Here is a 19,108-nt window from a genome sequence, read left to right as displayed (position 1 = left end):
GAGACCAACTCAAAACTCATCTATTTCATCTCTCTAAGAAATGGCATAGACTAGGAGGGTCATTCTTAGAACAAGCCATGACTGGACAGGGTCCACCTCTATCAACCAAACACTTAAGCCTCTCTCCATGTTAAGAAGTTAAAACAAAGCTGTTGAGGGATAGCAAGCATATTTTTTGATGGTGTGAAAAAACTATTTGACTTTTCAAACCAAAGGTTAAAAGCTTCCTTATTCCAGCCAAGTTAACTGAGTGATGTCCACTCTGGAAAACGAAGCTGGCTGTAAGGACATGAGCCCTGCCTAAGCCATGTGTGGAGACAGTAAACTCATGCGGGCTCCTGGGTCTGTGTTCATCTTCCAAGCCAGCTCAACCTTGGCAATTATTAAGACCATAGGCTGAGACAAGGTTTAAAATGCCGCAGGAGGGGTCTGGGTTAGACACAAGAAAAAGCTGTCCCACCGAGCACTTTAAATCTTTGGAAATGTAGCTAAGGATTACATCATCTTTTAAAGATGCTTTTGTAGACTCGGATAGTTTCCACTTAGAACATAAAGAAATGTAAGTAGCAATCACCACATTTGTGTTGAGGTCTCTGTCAGGTAATATTAGGGACATAAAGATATAGGTGATATAGGTCCTGCCCTCCATTCACTCATATTCTTTTCAGCCTCTGAAAAGTTCGGTGACAGTTTGAGAGAGCACGAGAAGCCATGTCACGAGGCAGTACATGATTAATTGCAGATAATGAGCTCTGGGGTTCAGAGCAGGATGATGAGCTCACTGCAGACTGGGGTGGTCAGAGAGGGCACTTGAATCACATGCAGGTAACTTGAATCACAGTCTTTATGCTGGTGTATGTTGAGTCTGTTCTGCCTAAAGACCCAGTAGGTGAGGTCACCTTTCCCGACTTGCATTAGCTCCAGCCAGAATCCTGTGAGTAAAGAAACAAGGAATTAAAATAAAATTGGGAATGGGGTGATCAATTGCCCCTGAGTTGAGGTCTGTTTTTAATGTCAGGTGTGACGCTGGAGAAGAAATGATTCCAAAAATCTTTATCACTATGTTTCTAATAGAAACCCCAAACAAGCCTGAACGGCTGTTCAGTCTTCCTTGTGGCCCTCAGTGCCAAACCTTGGGTGACGGTTCCTCTCCTGCTCCAACCCCAGGTTCCTCAACCAAAGGTTCTGAAGAGCATTTAGAGACTTCCACAATCCACTTCGTATCCTGAGAGGACTCTGTGGGTTTTTACAGCGATTTGCTCTCTAATGCTGGCCCTATTTCCATAGAGACCTTATAAATAGAGGAACGTTGGCGACCTAGGCTTGCTAAGGCTCACGGTGACCCAGTCACCAACTGAACCCTAATAGTTGAACCTTTGGGGCGGGGCAGAGGGAGTTTCAAACCCAGGTGGGAGGAAGGGACACGCATTCAGCTGCCAGGTGGGACAATTAGCTGTAAGTTAGTGTGACTTAAGCTTTTTTGGGAGTTGTTAAGAACACAGGGACCTGTAGGAATTAGAAGCTGCTTTGGCTATTTTTAATCATATGGTGGCAAAGTCTCCGTACCCTGAAGCATTTTACTTTTGGCCTCATGCAGCTGTGTTTGCAGATTTTGGAGCAAACTTCCTCTTTGGGGGACCCACACTCAGGGAGGAAAACGGATGAAGCCTAACTGTTCAGAGACCACAGACTTCTCAGGAAGGATCTTTCAGAAAACATCTACTCCACCCCTTCTTCCTGAGAGGATGAGGGCACCCAAAGAAGATAGAGTCCTTCCTGCCCTTAAAGATAGTTCCAGGGGAGGAGACAGCAACCTTCCCTCATTTACTTCTCTGTGTATAAGCACCTGGCCCCGAAGCTCTCCTTTCTGGCTCACTTCCAGCCTCTGGGCAGTTCTGGGGGTGGGGCGTAGTTCTTGCCTGTTTTCTTGGATCAGGAGAGCTGTTTGTGTCCCACCTCTAGCTCTGAAACATTTCAGTTCTCTTTTCCTAATATGTGGCTTCGTTTGGCCACCAAAATGGTTTCTAGCAGCTGGGGAAAAGCAAAAGTCAGTGTGGAAAAGCAAGTGACATTTAGTAGCTGAAACCTGTTAGTCAGAGCAGGTGGTGCTTTCTGCTGCGTTGGTGGCTAAGTTCCCTCAAGCTAGTCACCATGATTTTCCTCATTTCCAAAACTTGTGGCTGGTTATGTGGATGTGCTGAGTTTTTTTTTTTTAAATACTTACCATGGTATGTCAAAACTCCTTAACCATCTCCTCCCTGACACCCACATGGAGAAGCAGCCCTGTTAAGCCTGCTTTCTTGCCTTGCACCTCTGCAAGTGAGGGAAAACCTTTGCGTTCGGAGTCCCCCTGTCCATTATTCTTTGACTTCTTTTTTGTTCTTTTCCTTCATGCCCACCACAGACCTTAGCAGACTCCTCGGTGCTACTGGGGCAGAGTTCCTGCTTTTCTTTACCTGCAGAACAGGTGGGGAGATGGGACATAAAGTCTACAGTGGCTAAATGTCTTGCCCTAGTCCTACATGTAATACAGGCAGATCCACCACTACGCTGCAATTCAGGGGACTGAACTCTCCCTGGCCCAGGCACTTCTGTTTTGATCCTGCCTTTGATATTGTTCGGGGACAGTATCAGATAATTATCCACTTTAATGTTGGGATGAGTGTATGAGCCACTGAAGGTCAATTAGACTAGAACCTGGGGGTTCATCTGTGTGGTTTGGATGAGCCACTTAACTGTGCTGGCCTCAGTTTCTTCAACTGCAAAATGGAAACACTGCTACTGTATCTGTCACAGCTTACTTCCTGAGGGTGGGCTAGCATCAGGCTGGAATGACAGCATAAATTGGAAAGCACATTGAAAACTGTTGTGTAATATGAAAAATAAATTGACCAAGGCAATATGGCAAACCATGGTGGCTGCTGTCCATAGCACCTCCACCATTTTCTGGAGGTTGAGGGAAAGGAAATGCTTCTGGGCTCCAGGTCCTCTGGTGAGGTCTTTGGAAGGGAATTCTTTACCTGAGTGAATGTAGAAGATTGGCCTTGGTACCGGAGAAACTAGTTTAGGAGAGGTGGGGAGAGGAGAAAGAGACCTGGAATAGAATGCCAGAAAGACAATTCGTAATATGCAATGTGACCATTTGGCAGAAGCAGCTGGACAAATGCCAGAGCCAGCCGGCCCATCCGTGACTGGGAGTGAGGTGTGGTATCAGGTTGGGCCTGAGGACGAGGGAGGTATCTTGGCTCATCCCTGGTCTGGAGGCCCTTTCTAATTGGTGGCAGAATGTACTCCCCAGTCTGGTCTACCTTGGATGTCTTGGTTCTATCTGAAGTAGACTCAGGTGGTCCTGCTTCAGGCTGGCTCTGAGAGGATGCTGACTCCTGTGGGAAAACCTGGCACTGTGTAGCCTAATGTCCCCAGGGCTGCCCCAGAATTAAATACTTGAGAAGGAACAGTGGTAGTCTTAATTTCCTCATCAAAAAATGGAAATGCTACTGCTGTTGCTTTTGTTAGTTTCTGGGAAAATCAAGTGAGATAATGCAGGAGAAAAAGCACATTGAACACTGTGAACTGTTAGTTCATGTTGAGTTGTGATGATATAACTTATCTGGTCTGTAAAATGGGTGATACAAGGGCCCACCCACTTTGAGATTGCGGTGAGACTCAAGCGAGGTGAAATATGAAAATCCTAAACTTTTACACAAATATATGGTAATATAGTTATTGACATGCAGATGCAGTGGCCTACAAACAACACTGCAGTATGAAGTAACAGTAGGGTCAGCTAACTCATATCTAAAGATGGTGTTTTCTTGGTTTCTACATGGTCTAAGATTTCTGCTCTGTAAGTTTGTTTCTAGAAAAAAAGAAAATCTGGTAAGTGTAATTCTTTGGAATATTTTTTAAATGAGGGAGACTGCCTCATGCGATTCAGGCTGTTCCTCACAGATGAAGACCCGCTGTTGCTCATGGAGCCCCAAATGGCTGGGTTCTGAGTTTCCCCGCTTAGGAGTTACAGAGCGTGGGTTCTCGCCCGGTCCTCCAAGTGCCAGCCCTCCTCCCATTGACTCTGAGGCTCTGCTGAGGGCTCGGCCTAACCAGTTAAGTCAGCCCCCTGACAGAAGCAGCTGTCTGGAATTATACCACACATTGTCTGGCCCTGGCTAGGTGGTCCAGCTGCCTCTTGCTGAGCAGCCCTGCCTAGGGAGCAGGTGGGCAATCTCAGCGGCAGAGCTAAAAGGGCAGACTGCTGCCAGGGCAGCACTGGGGGCCAGGGACTCTGGTTAGTTCTAGTGTGAGGGCAAAGGCACTCATTTGGACAGCTGGTACTGATACGTATGCTAACAAAGTGGTCACATTACTGACCACTAAAGGTATTCCCATTGAAGTGAAGTTTATTTATCATGTTTACCAATTTGTTATAAAGGATACAGATGTTATAAAGGATACAAATTTGTTATAAAGCCAGATAAGGAGGTACGCAGGGCGAGGTCTACAGGCATCCCAAGTGCAGGTGCTTCCTTCCCAAAGGAACTGGGGTGTCTCACGCTCCTGGCATGGGGACGTGTTCACTGACCCAGAAATTCCAGTAAAGTTTATTTTATTGCAAACTATATCAGGGATGAGATTGGCTCCAAATAACAGAAAATCGTACTAAAGTGGTGTAGAAAACGGTAAATTTCATGTAGCAAGAATCCGAAGATAGGCTTTCACAACTGGTCTGGTGGCTCTGTAGTGCCATCCAGGTCACAGGCCTGTCCCTTGGGGCTCTACCGAGTATGTGTGTGTGTGTGTGTGTGTGTGTGTCTGTATGTGTAGGTCTTCCTTGTTATGCCAGTCAACTTGTTGCAAAATGGCTGCTTTATCTCCAGGCATTACCTCCACATTTCAGATGGGAAGAAGTAGGAAGGGTCACGACCTTTATCAGGAAAGCAAAAGTCTTTCTAGAAACTCTCACCTTGCTTTTCTTTGGCCCAAACTGTGTCATGTGGCTACTCCTAGCTGCAAGGGAGTCTGATGAAGTAAGAATTTTTAGCAAGATGCACAAAGGCCATACAGTTTGGTTATTAAGAAAGAAAGGGGAAACGCTATTAAGTGGGCCATTAGCAGTGTCTGCTGCAACAGTATAGCATGACTGTATGACCCTGATTTTCCCACAGAGTGTTACAATGAGGTCTCTTTGGAAATGGATGCCTGATGGTCTAGAGGAGCTAATAGAGCTTGAAGGAGGACCTACCATAGAAGGAGGAAGGGGCTGTCTGCAGGAGGAAGTCAGTCCGGAGGGATACAACCTCATGAGCAAGCGCCGCCTGTACCTCTGAGCCCCAGACTAGCCGCAGGGATCTCATGACCAGAAACCTGAACCCATGTGTGGATTGGGAGTGTTTTGTGGGGGAGCCACGGCGGTGCATTTCCTTGGAATGAAAGGAGTGGATCTAGGGTTGCCACCTTTCTGCAAGGCATGACCTTTTAGGTGTGATGGGCCATTCACAGGGATCTTCCAGATTCAGACAGCTGCAGTGGCAACACTGATTTCCCAAGAACAGACTCCTCACCTCTGTCCTCACCAATTAGGCATTCAAGAGCTTTCCACTTACCAGGGTTCTTTGTGTCTCCCCCTTAAGAAAATCCAGCAGCTCTCAGAGGGCTCCATGTTTGGCCACGGCCTGAAGCACCTGTTCCACAGCCGCCGCCGGTCGCGGGAGAGGGAGCATCAGACGTCTCAGGATTCCCAGCAGCAGCAGCAGCAGCAAGGCGTGTCTGACCATGACTCCGCAGATGAGAAGGAGCGCTCCCCGGAGATGCACCGGGTCTCCTACGCCATGTCCCTGCACGACCTGCCCGCACGACCCACCGCCTTCAACCGCGTGCTGCAGCAGATCCGCTCGCGGCCCTCCATCAAGCGGGGCGCCAGCCTGCATAGCAGCGGCGGGAGCAGCAGCCGGCGCACCAAGTGCAGCTCCCTGGAGCCCCAGCGAGGCAGCCCCCACCTGTTGCGCAAGGCCCCCCAGGACAGCAGCCTGGCTGCCATCCTGCACCAGCACCAGTGTCGGCCCCGCTCCTCTTCTACCACCGACACGGCCCTGCTGCTGGCCGACGGCAGCAACGTGTACCTCCTGGCCGAGGAGGCGGAGGGCATCGGGGACAAGGTGAGGCAGGACAAGATAAGGGCCTTCCGGAGTGGGGGGCGCTACTCAGAGGCAAGCGCCATCTGCTGGGGGGAGACTGGACCTAGGAAGCTGAGCTGGAAGTCCTGCCTGGTGGGTATGGACACCTGGCCACCTGCAAAGCTGTCTGCCTGGTGGAAGGAGTCAGAAGCAGACTAAGCCAAAAGCAAGAGAGGATCCCAAAGGGATAATTTCTGTTCGTTTCACAATTATATTTTCCTCAGGCTGATCGATATTAATTTTGGTTTGTTTTCCTTAAACATGCTATGGAGAGGCAATCAGGACAGTGGTTAAGAGCACAGCCTAGAACCAATCCTGGTTCTGCTACTTACTAGCTTCATCAGTCACTTAACCTCTTTGTACCTCAGTTTCCCCAGTTGAAAATGAGGATAATAATAGAGTTGCTGTAGGAACTAAATGGGTTCATATATGTAAAATACTTGGAATAATCATTTTTATTATTATTACTAACCAAAGAAGAGGGGAGGAATCCATGAAGAGTTGTTTGGTAAGGAGATTATCTAGTTTGGTACTTGCCGAATTTCTATATTTATTCTTTTATTAATATAACAAGTATTTATCAGATACTTGTTACGTGTCATAAGAATGAACAAGCCAGAGGTGCTGTCCTTGTGGAGCTCACTGAATAGAGGGGAGACGGTTGGGTAAATGGACAGAATGGGGTGATAAGGCTGTGATAGAGGCTGTGGGATCTTTGGGGGAGAAGGGACCAGTGGGGGAGGGGGACTTGGCAGAGACCTCCCGGAAGAAGCCATTGAGCTGAATCTGGAAGGAGTATAATTTATCCAGGGAAGAACTGTGGGGAGGGACAAGGGGAAGAAGGGTGTAGCATATACAAAAGCAAGTAAGCTGGTGCCGTGGGCTACTAGGGGTTCAGTGTGGTTGGAGTGTCCAGCACTTTGGAGGACTGACAGGTAGGCTGAGGCCAGATCACAAAAGGCCTTGCTTGCCATGTTGAGTCTAGGGGTACTCTGAAGCTATCAGAGGGTGTTAGTCAGGAGGGGCTCCCTCTGGGTCTCAGTGTAGACAATAGATTGGGAAGAAAACAGGAGTGGAGTCAAGGAAATTCATTTTAGGAGCTATTGTAGGCATCTAGGCTACAGCACTGAGGATGGAAAGAGGACAAATTTAGAAGACATTTGACCATTAGAACTAGTAGTATAAGATGAGACATGGAAGACAAAGGGAAGGAGTAGAGGTTGATTCCAGGGTTTATGGATGCGGCATTCTCTAGTTGAGGAAACGGGGAAGGAGCATGTTTGGGAGGAAAATGACGAGTTCAGTTTTGGAGCTGTCTGACTACAGAGCACCTACTAGTGGTCAGGTTCATGAGCGAGGTCTGAGCTGGGGCTTGTGCCCTGGGAGTCCGCATTGAGCTTGAAATCATGGGTGTGGATGAGACCTTGGAAGGGCATGCATCAAGTGAGAAGGAGGCCAAGGACAGATATGACATGTAGGAGACAGAGCAGCCACATATGTAGGAGTAAACCTGGAGAGAGAACGCCAAAGCAAAAGGAAAAAAGAGTTTGAAGGAGGAGGAAGTACTCAGAGTGAAATATGACAGGGGTGACAGGTCAGATCTGGATTTGGAAATGTACATGGGCCGTGTCCAGCAGGGGGTGGTCACTGGCAACCAGCAAGAAACCAGTTTCAATGCATTGAGGAGATGGTGGAAGGGGAGGCAGCATGTGTAGCTCCTCTGGTGAGAAGAAAGGTCAGTGATTATGGGTTGAGGCAGTTTGATTTTTGTTGGTTTTCAAAAGGTGGGCAGGGAGGGTTGCAGATCACATAGGACCCAGTAGGCCAGGAAAAGGACTTTTGACTTTTTTCTCAAGAAAGGATGTCAGAAGGTTTTATACAGATGAGCGACACCTTTTCAGAAGATCACTCTGGCTGCTGCTTGGAGAATAGGCTGTGAGCCAGGGCATGGGCTTGGACCCCAGCTAGGAAGCTGTTGAAATCCACCAGGGGTGAGATGATGGCAGCTCGCACCAGGCTGGGCACGGAGAAGGCGAAGAGAAGTGACTGGATTCTGGATTTGTTTCAGATCGAGCTACATCCATTTCTGACGGATGTGGGGCATGACAGGGAATAGATACAGATGGCACACAGGGTTTTGGCCTGGCAGCTGGAAAGAAGAAATTGCCAATAACTGAGATGAGGAAAAATGGCAAATGGAACAAATATTTGGCAAGGACTGTGGGAGTAGAAATCAGAGCAGGTTTTGGACATGTTACATTTGAGATAACTATTAAACATCCACATGGAAATGCCAAGTAAGCAGTCAGAAGAATGAATCTGGAGTCTCGGGGAGAGATCCAGGCTGGAGGCATACGTTTGGGAGTTGTCAGTATATAGTTAGTATTTAAAATGATGGCACTGGACCATTTGCAAGCATAGTTTCAACTACAAAGAAGTCTCTTCCAGAGTGAGATCTGGATGTATCGCCAAAGGGGTGACATGGCCTTGTGGAATGGAGACCCCAAGGGGCCCAGAGGAACTTTCAGCTCTTAATGGACAGGTGTTGTGTATGCAACAGCAGCCTGGCCCACCCCTCACTGCTGAGTCAGTGAATACATTTTAAAAATCAAATTAGAGCAATCCTGTTGAGCGAAGGTCTCTGGTACTATAGCTACTTTACGAGAAGGGAGACAGTGAACCTTGTAGTCTTTGCCACCTGAGCAGATGGAGTGGGTGGGCCGTGGGCACTGTGAGAAGCTGGGAAGAGTCATAGATGTTTGTGGGCTGGGAACACGGGCCGAGGCGTACAGGGGCAGGCACATCAGCTGGCGGGCTCCTGAGGCTTCTCTTTGTGGCTTGTGTTTGGTCTTCCCACTGCCCCCGAGATATCTGGGGGGCAGGCAGAGTTCTTTTTGTGCTGCTGATCAAGACCAGGCCAGGAGACTGCCTGGGGAATGGTTCCCTGGGTTCAGTGTGATGATGGGGGACATAGTTGTTCCTATGACTGTTTTCTATTCTTATTTAGAACTTTCAGCTTTCCAAAACTGTATACTGCTTGGTTAATCTACTCACATACCTGTGAAGGCACCAGAGCAGGTATTATGATCTCCATTTTACAGTTGGATACACTGAGGCCTAGAGGAATCAAGAAGCTGCTTGCCTGAAGGTACCCAGCTAGTTCATGTCAGAGAAGGAACTAGATCCCATGTTTCTGGTGTGTCCACAGATCAAACAGATCTGCAGTCACCAAATCCACGAGGGACCATTTTATGCATAATCCATCGGGAGCAAGTCTGCCTCTGCCCAAGGAGCGTGACCTGATCTCTTGGTTGCCACTTCCTCTTTAGTTATACTGCTTTCCTGACCTGGAGCTGTCCCTCCAAGGATGGGCGTGGCCCTGGGGGTTCCTGAGGAGAAGGAGTGCTTCTATGTCCTAGGAGAGGGGTCTTTCAGCTGTCAGTCAACCCAGCTCTGTCAGCTGACTCCCCCACACCCAGAGGCCAGTGGTTGATGTGAGAAGCAGTGGTGCTTCCACCCTGGTTTCTGGGCATGAATAGGAGGTATTCTTCTCTCTCTAGTAAACACAGCCCCACATGCTCTCTGCAAGCTCCCTGGTGACTACCAGCATCTATTTTTAATTCATAAGCCTCCCCCACTGCCCACACCCCTTGCCATTGTTTAGAACGCACCAGCTGGCTCTCGGACCAGAGCAGGCCCTGTCAGGGGTTCAGTTACTGAAACACCTTGGAGGTAGCTAAAGTTCCCCAGCTGTCCTGGAGAGGCTCACCCTACCCCCACCCTAAGAAAGTAGGGGACCTGGAGCCCTGAGGAGAGCAGGGTTGCAGCAGAGGGACAGATAGGGGCACATGGTCTCAGCAGCAGCTCAGCCTTGGTGACATAGTCTGATTGTTATTCCGCCCCCCACCAACCCCAGACCCAGTTAGCCGTCTTCAAGGTTGTGCCTTAAATAATTTCCCTTTAAAACGAAAACAAATTGTCATCTCAGCCTCGCCATTCTGCTTTCTATTATTTGTGTGACAATGAGCAAGGTAACTACTTTGTCTTATGTCTGTAAAGTAGAAAAAAAGTGTCATCAATTGTTGATACACTGGGTCATTGACAGGTGAATAGAGCAGGGAGATAAAGTGACGTCTGGGTTCTCCACTGGTGTATGGACTTAATCTCTGGGAAACCTGGGCCCTGGAGGTTGCAGCAGGAACCACTGGTCGTATACACAGTGGCCGTGGACTTGAGCTTTCTGGTTCCTCAGCAGATGCATCCCCAACCTCTTTTCTTTCTTTCCTTTTTTTGGGGGGTGGGAGGACTTTGCTGAGCAGCAATTCCTAGAAAATGTGTACCCTTAGGAAAATCGAGTTACTCTTCCATCCTGCCTTCATTGCCTGCTCCCAGACTTTTAGAGAGTGGATTAGCAGGGATCAGAGGCTTGTATTTCCTTTCTCCCATTCCCTCCATGTCTGACTTGGTCATTGTTTCCCTCTTGGCCTTGTTCAAAACCTCCCCAGCTGTCACCACATTCCTTCTGGGCTGTGCAGGGTGCACCCAGCTGGTGGGTCTGCGGAGAGGGATAACACAGGAGTGCTGGGTTTACATCCAGCTCTGCCAGGCTAGCCCCTGACCCTTCCCTGGTCGCCCCTTCCCCTTCTACGCAGTGTAGCTGGTCCTTTCTGAGGACAAGGAGCAGCTTGGGGCGGGAGTCAGGAGCTCACACAAGGCGTCTGGACAGCCGTAGGAGGCCAGCCCGCTGCCCCCTGGCTCTGAGGGCACACAGGGTGGGAGAGAGAGCCAGGTGCTGTGGGCGAGCAATAGAGGGTGGAGAGATGATGTCATGACTGGATGCTTCCCCGTGGCCTCATGGAGGTGTTATCTCCAGGCCCCAGATGGGGAAACTAGTGACGTAAAACTCATCTACTAAACCGGGGCGGACTCTGGGCAGCCTGTCCTTTGGTGCACTGCTTCACCAGATTTATCCAACGAGATTTCTCCCCTGCCCTGGAGTAAATAAGCACCCCTGTTTACTCTGAGGAGATGGCAAGCCCTTAGCTCTGGGCTCATGGCAAAAAGACAGATTTTAGCAGGCGCCAGAGGCCTTGGTTTATTTATGTCTAGGAGCCTGCTGGCTCAGAGGTGGGTGGGGCCCACTCTGCTGCGAAAAGTTTTCAAACATGTCCCCTTAGAAGCTGGGGGAGGCCAGGCCGTTCATCTGTGAGGCCTGCTAATGTGTCCAAGCTTGTAGGCCAGGTTCCACGGGAGGCTAAAGGAGCCCTGCTCTAGGGTCCAGCTGGGTCCCTCGGCCTGTCCACGCAAATGCATCCGCCTTCAAAGCGGTGTAACGCTGCTCCGTTCACAGCCACTCATGTACGTGCTCAAGTCTATGCCAGCTCAAATTCACACCCAGTTGCTGGGGAGGACAGCTGTTCCCCTCCTTCACCCCATCTCATCCCCTCTTCCCTTCTCTCTTCACCTCTGCATGGAAGGGGTCCTTAGCAAGAGCAAGAGGCAGAGGCAGCCCGCCCAGCAGCCTCAGAAGAGCCTGCGAGGCCGTGTCCATGATGCGAGGCGTTCGCCAGGCCGAAGCAGGGCACCTCAGTGCTTTGCCATGATCTCTTGTTTCCTGTCCCAGTGATTAAAAGCCCCTATTTCCCAGGGGCCTTCAGGCCCTACCACAGCAGTCTATCTTACAATCTCTGGCAAGTCAAGTAATGTACAGCACAGAGAATACAGTCAATGACATAAATGGTTACTACACTTATTGCGGTGATCACTTTGTAAGGTATATAAATGTTGAATCACTGTTATACACCTGAAACTAATATAATAGTGTACGTCAACTGTAATTTTAAAAAAAGTTCTTCATTTAGTCTGATTTGAATTCTGCAGTTTCAGGTGAAGCCCCTTGCCTTTTAGGGGTCCTGTTCAATCAGGAGAGGGGCCAAAAAATGAGGACTCTGCCCTTTACCCAAGGCTCTGACACCAGAGAACTCAAGCGGCAGCTTCTCATTGACTTCTAGAACAGGGTTGTAGGCTTGGTTAGTTGCCCCAGCAGACACTTGGCCTCCAGAATTAGCTTTTATTTATCTTTTACCTACTGACATCTGTGACTTTCTTTCTAGATAGGAAGTTCACAGTGCTGTCTAGATTAGCTCTGGCTTCTGAGAATACAGAATTCCTCGGGGTATTGGGGACAAAGTTAGGTAACATCCAGATTACCTCGTTGAGACCCGATGTTATGCATTCCCAGCCTGCTTGTCTCTAAGCCCAGGCCTAAACCCTGTGGGAGACCCAGTGGCCCTCTGCAGCCCTGGGGGCTAAGATGATGCCGGCCCAGACACAGGTAGGAGACGCCAGTCAGGTCCCCAGCCTTCTGCCTCAGGGTCGTCATCCTCCGCCTTGGCCTCAGTTCCCTCAGACACGCATGCCCCAGCTGCCCAAGGGGAAGGTGTGCTCAAAGTTCAGGTGTCAGCCCCCATGCCAGAGCCCATAACAGTCAGCAAGAGGAGCTATGTCATCTGGTTCCAGACGGCAGGGAGCCGGTGCTGGTGATGTGGGCATGGGTCATGGGAGCTGGCACAGGTCTCTCTGGCCACTGGGCACATTCCTCCCTGGATCCAGCACATCCCTGAGATGTGAAACATGACTCTGGTCCCCTCTGGTGCCAGATGAGGCAATGGAAATACAGTATCATTAACCTGATCCCTGCTTCTGCCTCTTCTTTCTTTTCATAGGCACAGTTTGGGCCGTCTCTGTTTATGCCCCTCAGGGCAGAGGGCTCTGAGACAGAAGCAGTGGTGAGCACACATACCCTGCTGCATTTCTTCTAGGCTCCTGGGGGAACCAAGGGCTCCTCTGCCTTGCTGTGGGGGGCTGGAAGCAGTGAGTGAAGTTTCTTCTCCAACCCCGTTTCTCTCTTCAGTGACAGGTGCTGGGGCGTTGCAAGCAGACTGTCTGTTCTTGGCACTCCCAGCCCATTTCCTATGTCCTCCAGAGGCTGGCTCAGATGCCCCCTGCTCCTTTGTCCTCCTTGACCTTCATCCAAATCTTGATTCGAAGAGTTCTCACTGTGTCTTTTTCCAAGTCTCCAGATACCCCACCACTAGGACCCCAGAACTGGGCTAGTTTCCATAGCTAGTGAATAATTCAGCACGCTTAGCAAACGCTTACTCAGATCCAAGGTGATACTGTGACCAGGAGGCCTTCTTGGGGTGGCTGGAAAGGCGAACCCTGCCCTGGAAAGGCAACTGCTCTGTAATATTAACTTCATTATATAAGGTTTCTCCCTGCCTGAGAAGGCAGCTTCATACCTAAATATTATCTCGGTCCCATGACTCCTCCTGGGCTCAGCGGCATCGCAGGCATGCCCCTAGGATGTGCTGGTCACGTCCCATTGACATGTCCCTTCCTGGCATTGCCACTCAGTTGAGCAGCATGCTGCAGTTTGCAGAGTGTTTTCACATACATTTCTCATTTGATCATGTCAGCTCATAGTAAGCTCAGAGCCCTCAAGGCAGCAGGACACCCCAAGAATTCTGTGTTTCGATCTTCTGCTTTTAGAAAGGAATCCTTCTACATTATTCTTGGTGAATAGGGTAGAGTGGAGAGTGCTCTATTTCCTAAAAATTGCCCAAAAAGGAAATGCTGCTTTTTCTCTGGGTCATTTTCTCCTGGACCTGTCACCAGCACCCCTTCCCTTGGGAACATAGAGTGGCTATGACAGGCATGGCATTCTCTCTTCTACTCGCCTGGCACCAATTCTGATTTTCTTAAGTGACCTAGGTGAGTGGTTCTCTCTACTGCTCAGCATCTGGCTCATGACTGTGCCCAAGGAGGACTCCCTAAGTAGGAGGATCTCTGGCATGAGACGGGCAGAGGACCACTAGGTGGCAGAGATGGCCGCATCCCTCCCTGGCAGCAGGCAAAAGGTCAGAATGGCGAGTGCACGAGACGTTGCCCTTGGCTTTCTCCACTGCGGCCCTTCTGCCTGCTTCTCCAGCCCCTTTGGCTGGGCTTGTCCCCGAGCCCCTACGAAACATGCCCACCTTGGTTCCTCTAGTTCATCCTGAAGAATATGAACCTTCCTCCCACATTTCCCTAGGGGGTGGCAGGGCTCCTTGGTAACATGAGTTTCTAAGAAAATGCACCTCTGGCTGGGTCTAAAAGCGAGTGTTAGGGGAGGGACCTCTGAATACTAACCATTTTCCAAAGTCCGAGGGGTGGGCATTAGAGAAGGGGCAGCCTTTCATGGAGGAACCCTAACTGGGAGGTGTTCACAGCATGTTCAGAGCCTGATATTTTAAGGCCTCACCTTGTATTCTAAGCTACTAAATTTAGCTGCTTTTCAGTGTTAGTCTTTGCTCCTAAAGCCTATGACTTCTCAGATTTTCCATCCTTCAGGATGTGTGGTTCATGCTTTTTTTTTCCAAGACGAAAAAGTAAGTAGGACGATTTAAAAGGAGGAGGGGGTGGGCTGAAGAACAATAACAGAGCAAAGGAGGAGACAAGAAAAAGAATATTAATAGAATATTAAAGAAAGAAGGAGTATGGCCTGAAAATTAAGCGACAAGGAAGAGAAAACTAAATTAAGGGGAAACTCAGTGGAAGAGAGGCTGAGACCTGCTGGACATGCAGAGAGGAGAGCCTTGTGAACAGGACCTGGGCTTTCTTCCAGTGTCTCCGTCCAGCTCGGCAGTTGCCCATCTGTCATGCCCAGATTCAGGCTGACTTGGAAAAGTTGAGAGAATGAGGCCAGAGGCACCTGCCACTGCTCAGCTGCCTGAGCCTGTGCTTCTACTGTGACTGCCCTGCCCTGGCTGAGATGGGCTTGCCTCTCTGCCAGGCCACAGGGCAGGTGGCAGGGAAGCCGGGGGATGGCCAAGACGCACCAGGAAGGACCACGTAATGGCACTTGCCCAGCAGCACCTTCTTTTTGCAAAAGGATGCCTCCTTTGTGACTCATAGCCTTTCAGAGCCTGTGGCTTTAGCAACACTGTAGCTTTTCCCTGGCCTGCCAGCCATTCTCTTAACTTTGCTCCATATGGCAGCCACTTTTCTGGCTTTTCTGTCCCAAAGTCTTCCCAGGTATCTTCTAGAGTAACCATGAGGTATGTGTGTATGTGTGCGTGTGTGTGTGTGTACTTGTGTATATACATACACAAGTGATAAGAAAGCCTCAGGCCCAGCCATCTATTTCAGTAAAACCTACGACATGTCAGGCATTTTTATTCATGTTCTCATCAGCCTGGGAGATGATGATCATATGTACCATTCTGCAGCTGGGAAAACCAAGACTGGGCTGCAGTCTCCCGGGCTCAGCTCATTCACATGCTCCCCGTCGCCCTTGGCCACGGTCTCATTCCCTGAGGCCTCTCCCTCCAGGATGCTGCTTTGCAGGTGCTGCCGCCCCCTCTTGTGGTTGTAAAGAAGCATGTGTAAAGCCACATAGTTAATGGGTGGCTCCACTCCCTCTGTTGTTTCACCAAAAAGTCTCCACCAGAGCCCAGGGAATGACATGTCTCCCTGCCAGGGCTTCTGGGCTCCCCACTTCTCACGATCTCCTCCCACTGCGGTGATGGACACTGAGTCTCAGAGCCTGTGGTGACGTGACCAAGGTCCTTTAGCCAAACCCTGGGCTCACGTCTCCTTCCCACCACATCATGAGGCCTTGGGCTTCTGCTCCCCACCCCCAGAGCAGGAAGCTCTGTGTCCTTGCAGATTTGGGAACATTTCTCACATGTAGAGACAAGAACAGATTCTAGAGGAAAAAGGATCGCTCTCCTGGTGGCTTGCCTGGCAGACATCCCCCCAGTTCCTGTTTGTTCCTTTTCTTTTAGCAGACTATCGGTTCACCCCTGAGCTCAGCCCCCTTTTTTCCTGAGGCTCAGTCATTGTACTGATTGGTAAGTTGTCTCATAAGGGGAGCTGAACCCTCCCATTAGATGCCAGATGCCATGTTGGGGTGACTCTCCTCAGGGTCATCTTACTAGTGCCTTGTAGGAACCTCTTCCTGATGCTTCTGAGCCTTCATGGTCCTCAGCAGCCTAGAGAGTAAGACCCCAGGGCTCTGCGTGCTCGGCCCCTTCCCACCTCTGGTTTCCTGCTGCCACTGCCTTCTCCCTCTCCTCCTCCTTTTTGGCTTGTAAGAAGAAGTTACAGATCTTAGCTTGGTGGAGCCTAGAAAGCACAGAGCAGTGGAGGTTGTCCGAGTGTGAGAAGACAAGGCTGTCTCTGATGCTACTGCAGTAGATGGACTGTCTTCCGTTGTAGCTAAATGAGATGATCACTCAGTCATTTTACAGACGTAAATATTGAGGGAGGGTCAGTCTTATGCTAGGCACAGCGAAGGGCCTGGACACATCTGAGATCTGACCGAAGACCTATTCACACATAGCCATTATGCAAGAGGACCAGTGCCCAGCGTACAACAAAAATCGAGTGCTGGAGGAGGGCGGCCACCACATGCACATGGGGAGCTGCCAAAAGCGTTCCCTGACCCCACATGTCAGAGCTGGTCCCAGAAATTGGAACCTGTGTGATAGCTTTTGCTAGGCTCCTGTCCTCACAAACCCCAAGTCATTGGCCCCACAGATGTTTGTAAGGTTTCCACAAGCCCAGGGTGTGGGGACTCCAGCTCCTGGTGTTTTGGCTGCAGGACCAGGCACTGGTTTGCAAAGATAGCACTGGACATTTCTTATCTCCTCGAACCTTCTTGAACTTGGGACCGCCCCATCAGCATGATCCATGTTAACCCTCAGTATTTAAGCTCTGAGTCCCTCACCAGGCTCAAGTGGGTGCAGAACCCACATTTCTTTGGTGACTGTGGTGGGACTCTGCCTGTAGAGAGACCCAGCAGACCCCTGAGCTCTGTGGCCTCCCACCACCCTCCTCACAGCTTACTCTCCTCAACTGTGGACCTCTGGCCCCCTCTGCTGGCCACTCCCAGGATTTCCTGCTGGAACTGTCAAGATGAAGTCCAAGGAAGAAGAGGCTGCTGTGAGTGTTTTATTTTTGCCTGGGCAGTGCCGCGGGGGAAGGAGGGCAGAAAATGGCAAGCAGAAGCTAGCTGAGAAGTAGCTGCAGTGGTGTCCAGTGCTGAGAATAGATTTCTAGGAGAGAATCTCAGGGCAGAGGACTTCTCCGGGCAATGCTGGCTATGATCTAGTTATTGGAATAGGGAGGGTGCCTTGAGGAGTGATGGTGCCTTAAGCCAGTGGGCAGGGCAGCAGGGAGAAAGGCAGAGGGCTCTGGGCTGAGCTGGCTGTGCCAGGATCCAACAAGGCTCCAGCCTTTTTGGCTCTGGAGAACTCCTTCCTGTCCTGGAAGACATTAGGAGGCTGACGAAGGGAGTCAGTAGGACTGTGCCTGTGCAAGGAGCTCTCATGGTAGGAGGCCTTTCTGGGCATGCAGGATGGGAGGGGACAGGCACAGTACCCATCCGGGTGGGTGAATGATGCAGGTGCACGTGTCCCCATGTGCTTCCCCCTCCCCCACTGCCCCGGGGCTAGGGTTTCAGCCTGTCACACCTGGGAGTGCTCATGCACACTGAACTTACTGGCAACAGCTGGACTTGGGGACAGGCAGGGCAGGGTGGGAGGCACCTCATCAGAGCTTGGTCTACCCGCTTGGTGATCCCTCTTGCCTCCTCCCAGATGGGAAGAAGGAGCAGCCTGGGAGCCCCAGGGGAGGAGGAAATCTGCCAGAGCAATCCGCCCCTAATCCCTGGGCTATGCCTCAGACTGGAGATGGCGGCTGCAGAGCCTGGGAGCTTGGGCACCCCTGCTCGCAGACCCCGGCTCCCCTCGGCAAGCCCAGTGCTGCCCAGGGACTGTGACCCTGGGGGTCTGGCACAGCCTGCAGAAAGCTGGGGCCTCAGAGCCCCTGGCACGCCATCGCCAGCACAGCTTCGGGAGACAGTACCCACACAGGTGAGGTCCCTGTGGGTGGAAAGAGAAGCTCATGGGTGTGTGGGAGTGGGGGTTGATGGGAGAAAGCCACTTCTGCAGAGTTTGTCAGGTGGGCTCTGCTCCCCGTCTGGTCTCTCAGGGCGCCGCCCCCACCCCGCCCCCCCACCACTCCATTATAGAAAACTCTTTGTGGATGGGAAAAGGGCCAAGGGGCAAATACCAGGCCTCCAGGCGTAGGCTGAGTTGGGCAGGGGGGCCTCGTGCGGGAGGAGGAGCGAACCCTGGTACACATGCTTCCAGAAACCAGTAGCCATGTGTCACTCCACCTGGGGCCAGAGGAGCTGTGTGAAGTTAAGTGGAAGGGGTGCTCCTGGTTGTGGTTGTTTCTGTCCACGGTGAAATGGTGATGGGGTGTGTGTGTGTGTGTGTGTGTGTGTGTGTGTGAAGGTCCATTGAGCACTGACCACAGGTATACAGTGGGAGCATCCAGACGGAGCACAGTGTTGGGCACTTAGAGCTTCTGGAGAATTCGGAGGATGGAGAACAGAGGAGGCCCCGAGGTGAAAGGGCGACTCGGGAGCCAGTCGAGGGTCTGTGGGAGTGAGGAGCCAGGACTGCAGGACATTCGTGTAGACAGAAGGGCACTGTTCTCAGCGGGGCAGGGAGTGAGGCAACTGAGGGGAGGGTGTGGTCTTGACCAGAACCCAGGAGTGGACCTAAAGGAAAGGACTGGAAGCTGAGAAAGAGTAGCCCTTAGGGTCAGCGTGGGCGGAAGTGCCCCCTGGCTCAGGAGGAGGCTGACTGAAGCCTCACCCAGTGTGCGCTGCCTCGAGGTTGTACGTGCTGCATGGAAGGATGCGTGAGTGCGTTTCCTCGTCTGCGTGTACTCTGCATCCCAAATCCGTGTAACCACGAGATTCCTTGTAAAACCACTGAGAGGCTGCCATGCCATGGGAGAGCCAAGAACCGTGGGCACCTGCCCTCAAATTCCCCGTTTGGCGGCTATGGCCTTGCTGTAGGAGTGTTTCCCCTCACTCCACC

At 50.8% G+C, this 19,108-nt stretch overlaps 1 protein-coding gene across 5 annotated transcripts in view; it reads left to right on the top strand.

Moving 5' to 3' along the window:
• Positions 1-19,108, top strand: part of TMCC2 (transmembrane and coiled-coil domain family 2) — a 35,747-nt gene that overhangs the window by 5,995 nt on the left and 10,644 nt on the right. For 3 of the 5 annotated variants that reach the window (XM_039881771.1, XM_039881773.1, XM_039881772.1), the window contains exon 2: positions 5,628-6,152. In XM_039881771.1, the coding sequence (XP_039737705.1) occupies positions 5,628-6,152 (525 nt within the window). Of the gene's footprint in view, positions 1-5,627; positions 6,153-17,055; positions 17,157-17,181; positions 18,089-19,108 lie in introns of those variants that run through there. The other 2 variants (XM_039881774.1, XM_039881775.1) reach the window with 2 other exon arrangements.

The sequence above is a fragment of the Pteropus medius genome, unplaced genomic scaffold, assembly GCF_902729225.1.
Source record: "Pteropus medius unplaced genomic scaffold, Ma_sr-lr_union100, whole genome shotgun sequence".
Taxonomy (NCBI): Eukaryota; Metazoa; Chordata; class Mammalia; order Chiroptera; family Pteropodidae; genus Pteropus; species Pteropus medius.
Note: the sequence above shows the minus strand (reverse complement) of the source record. Positions and strands in the feature narration are given on the sequence as shown.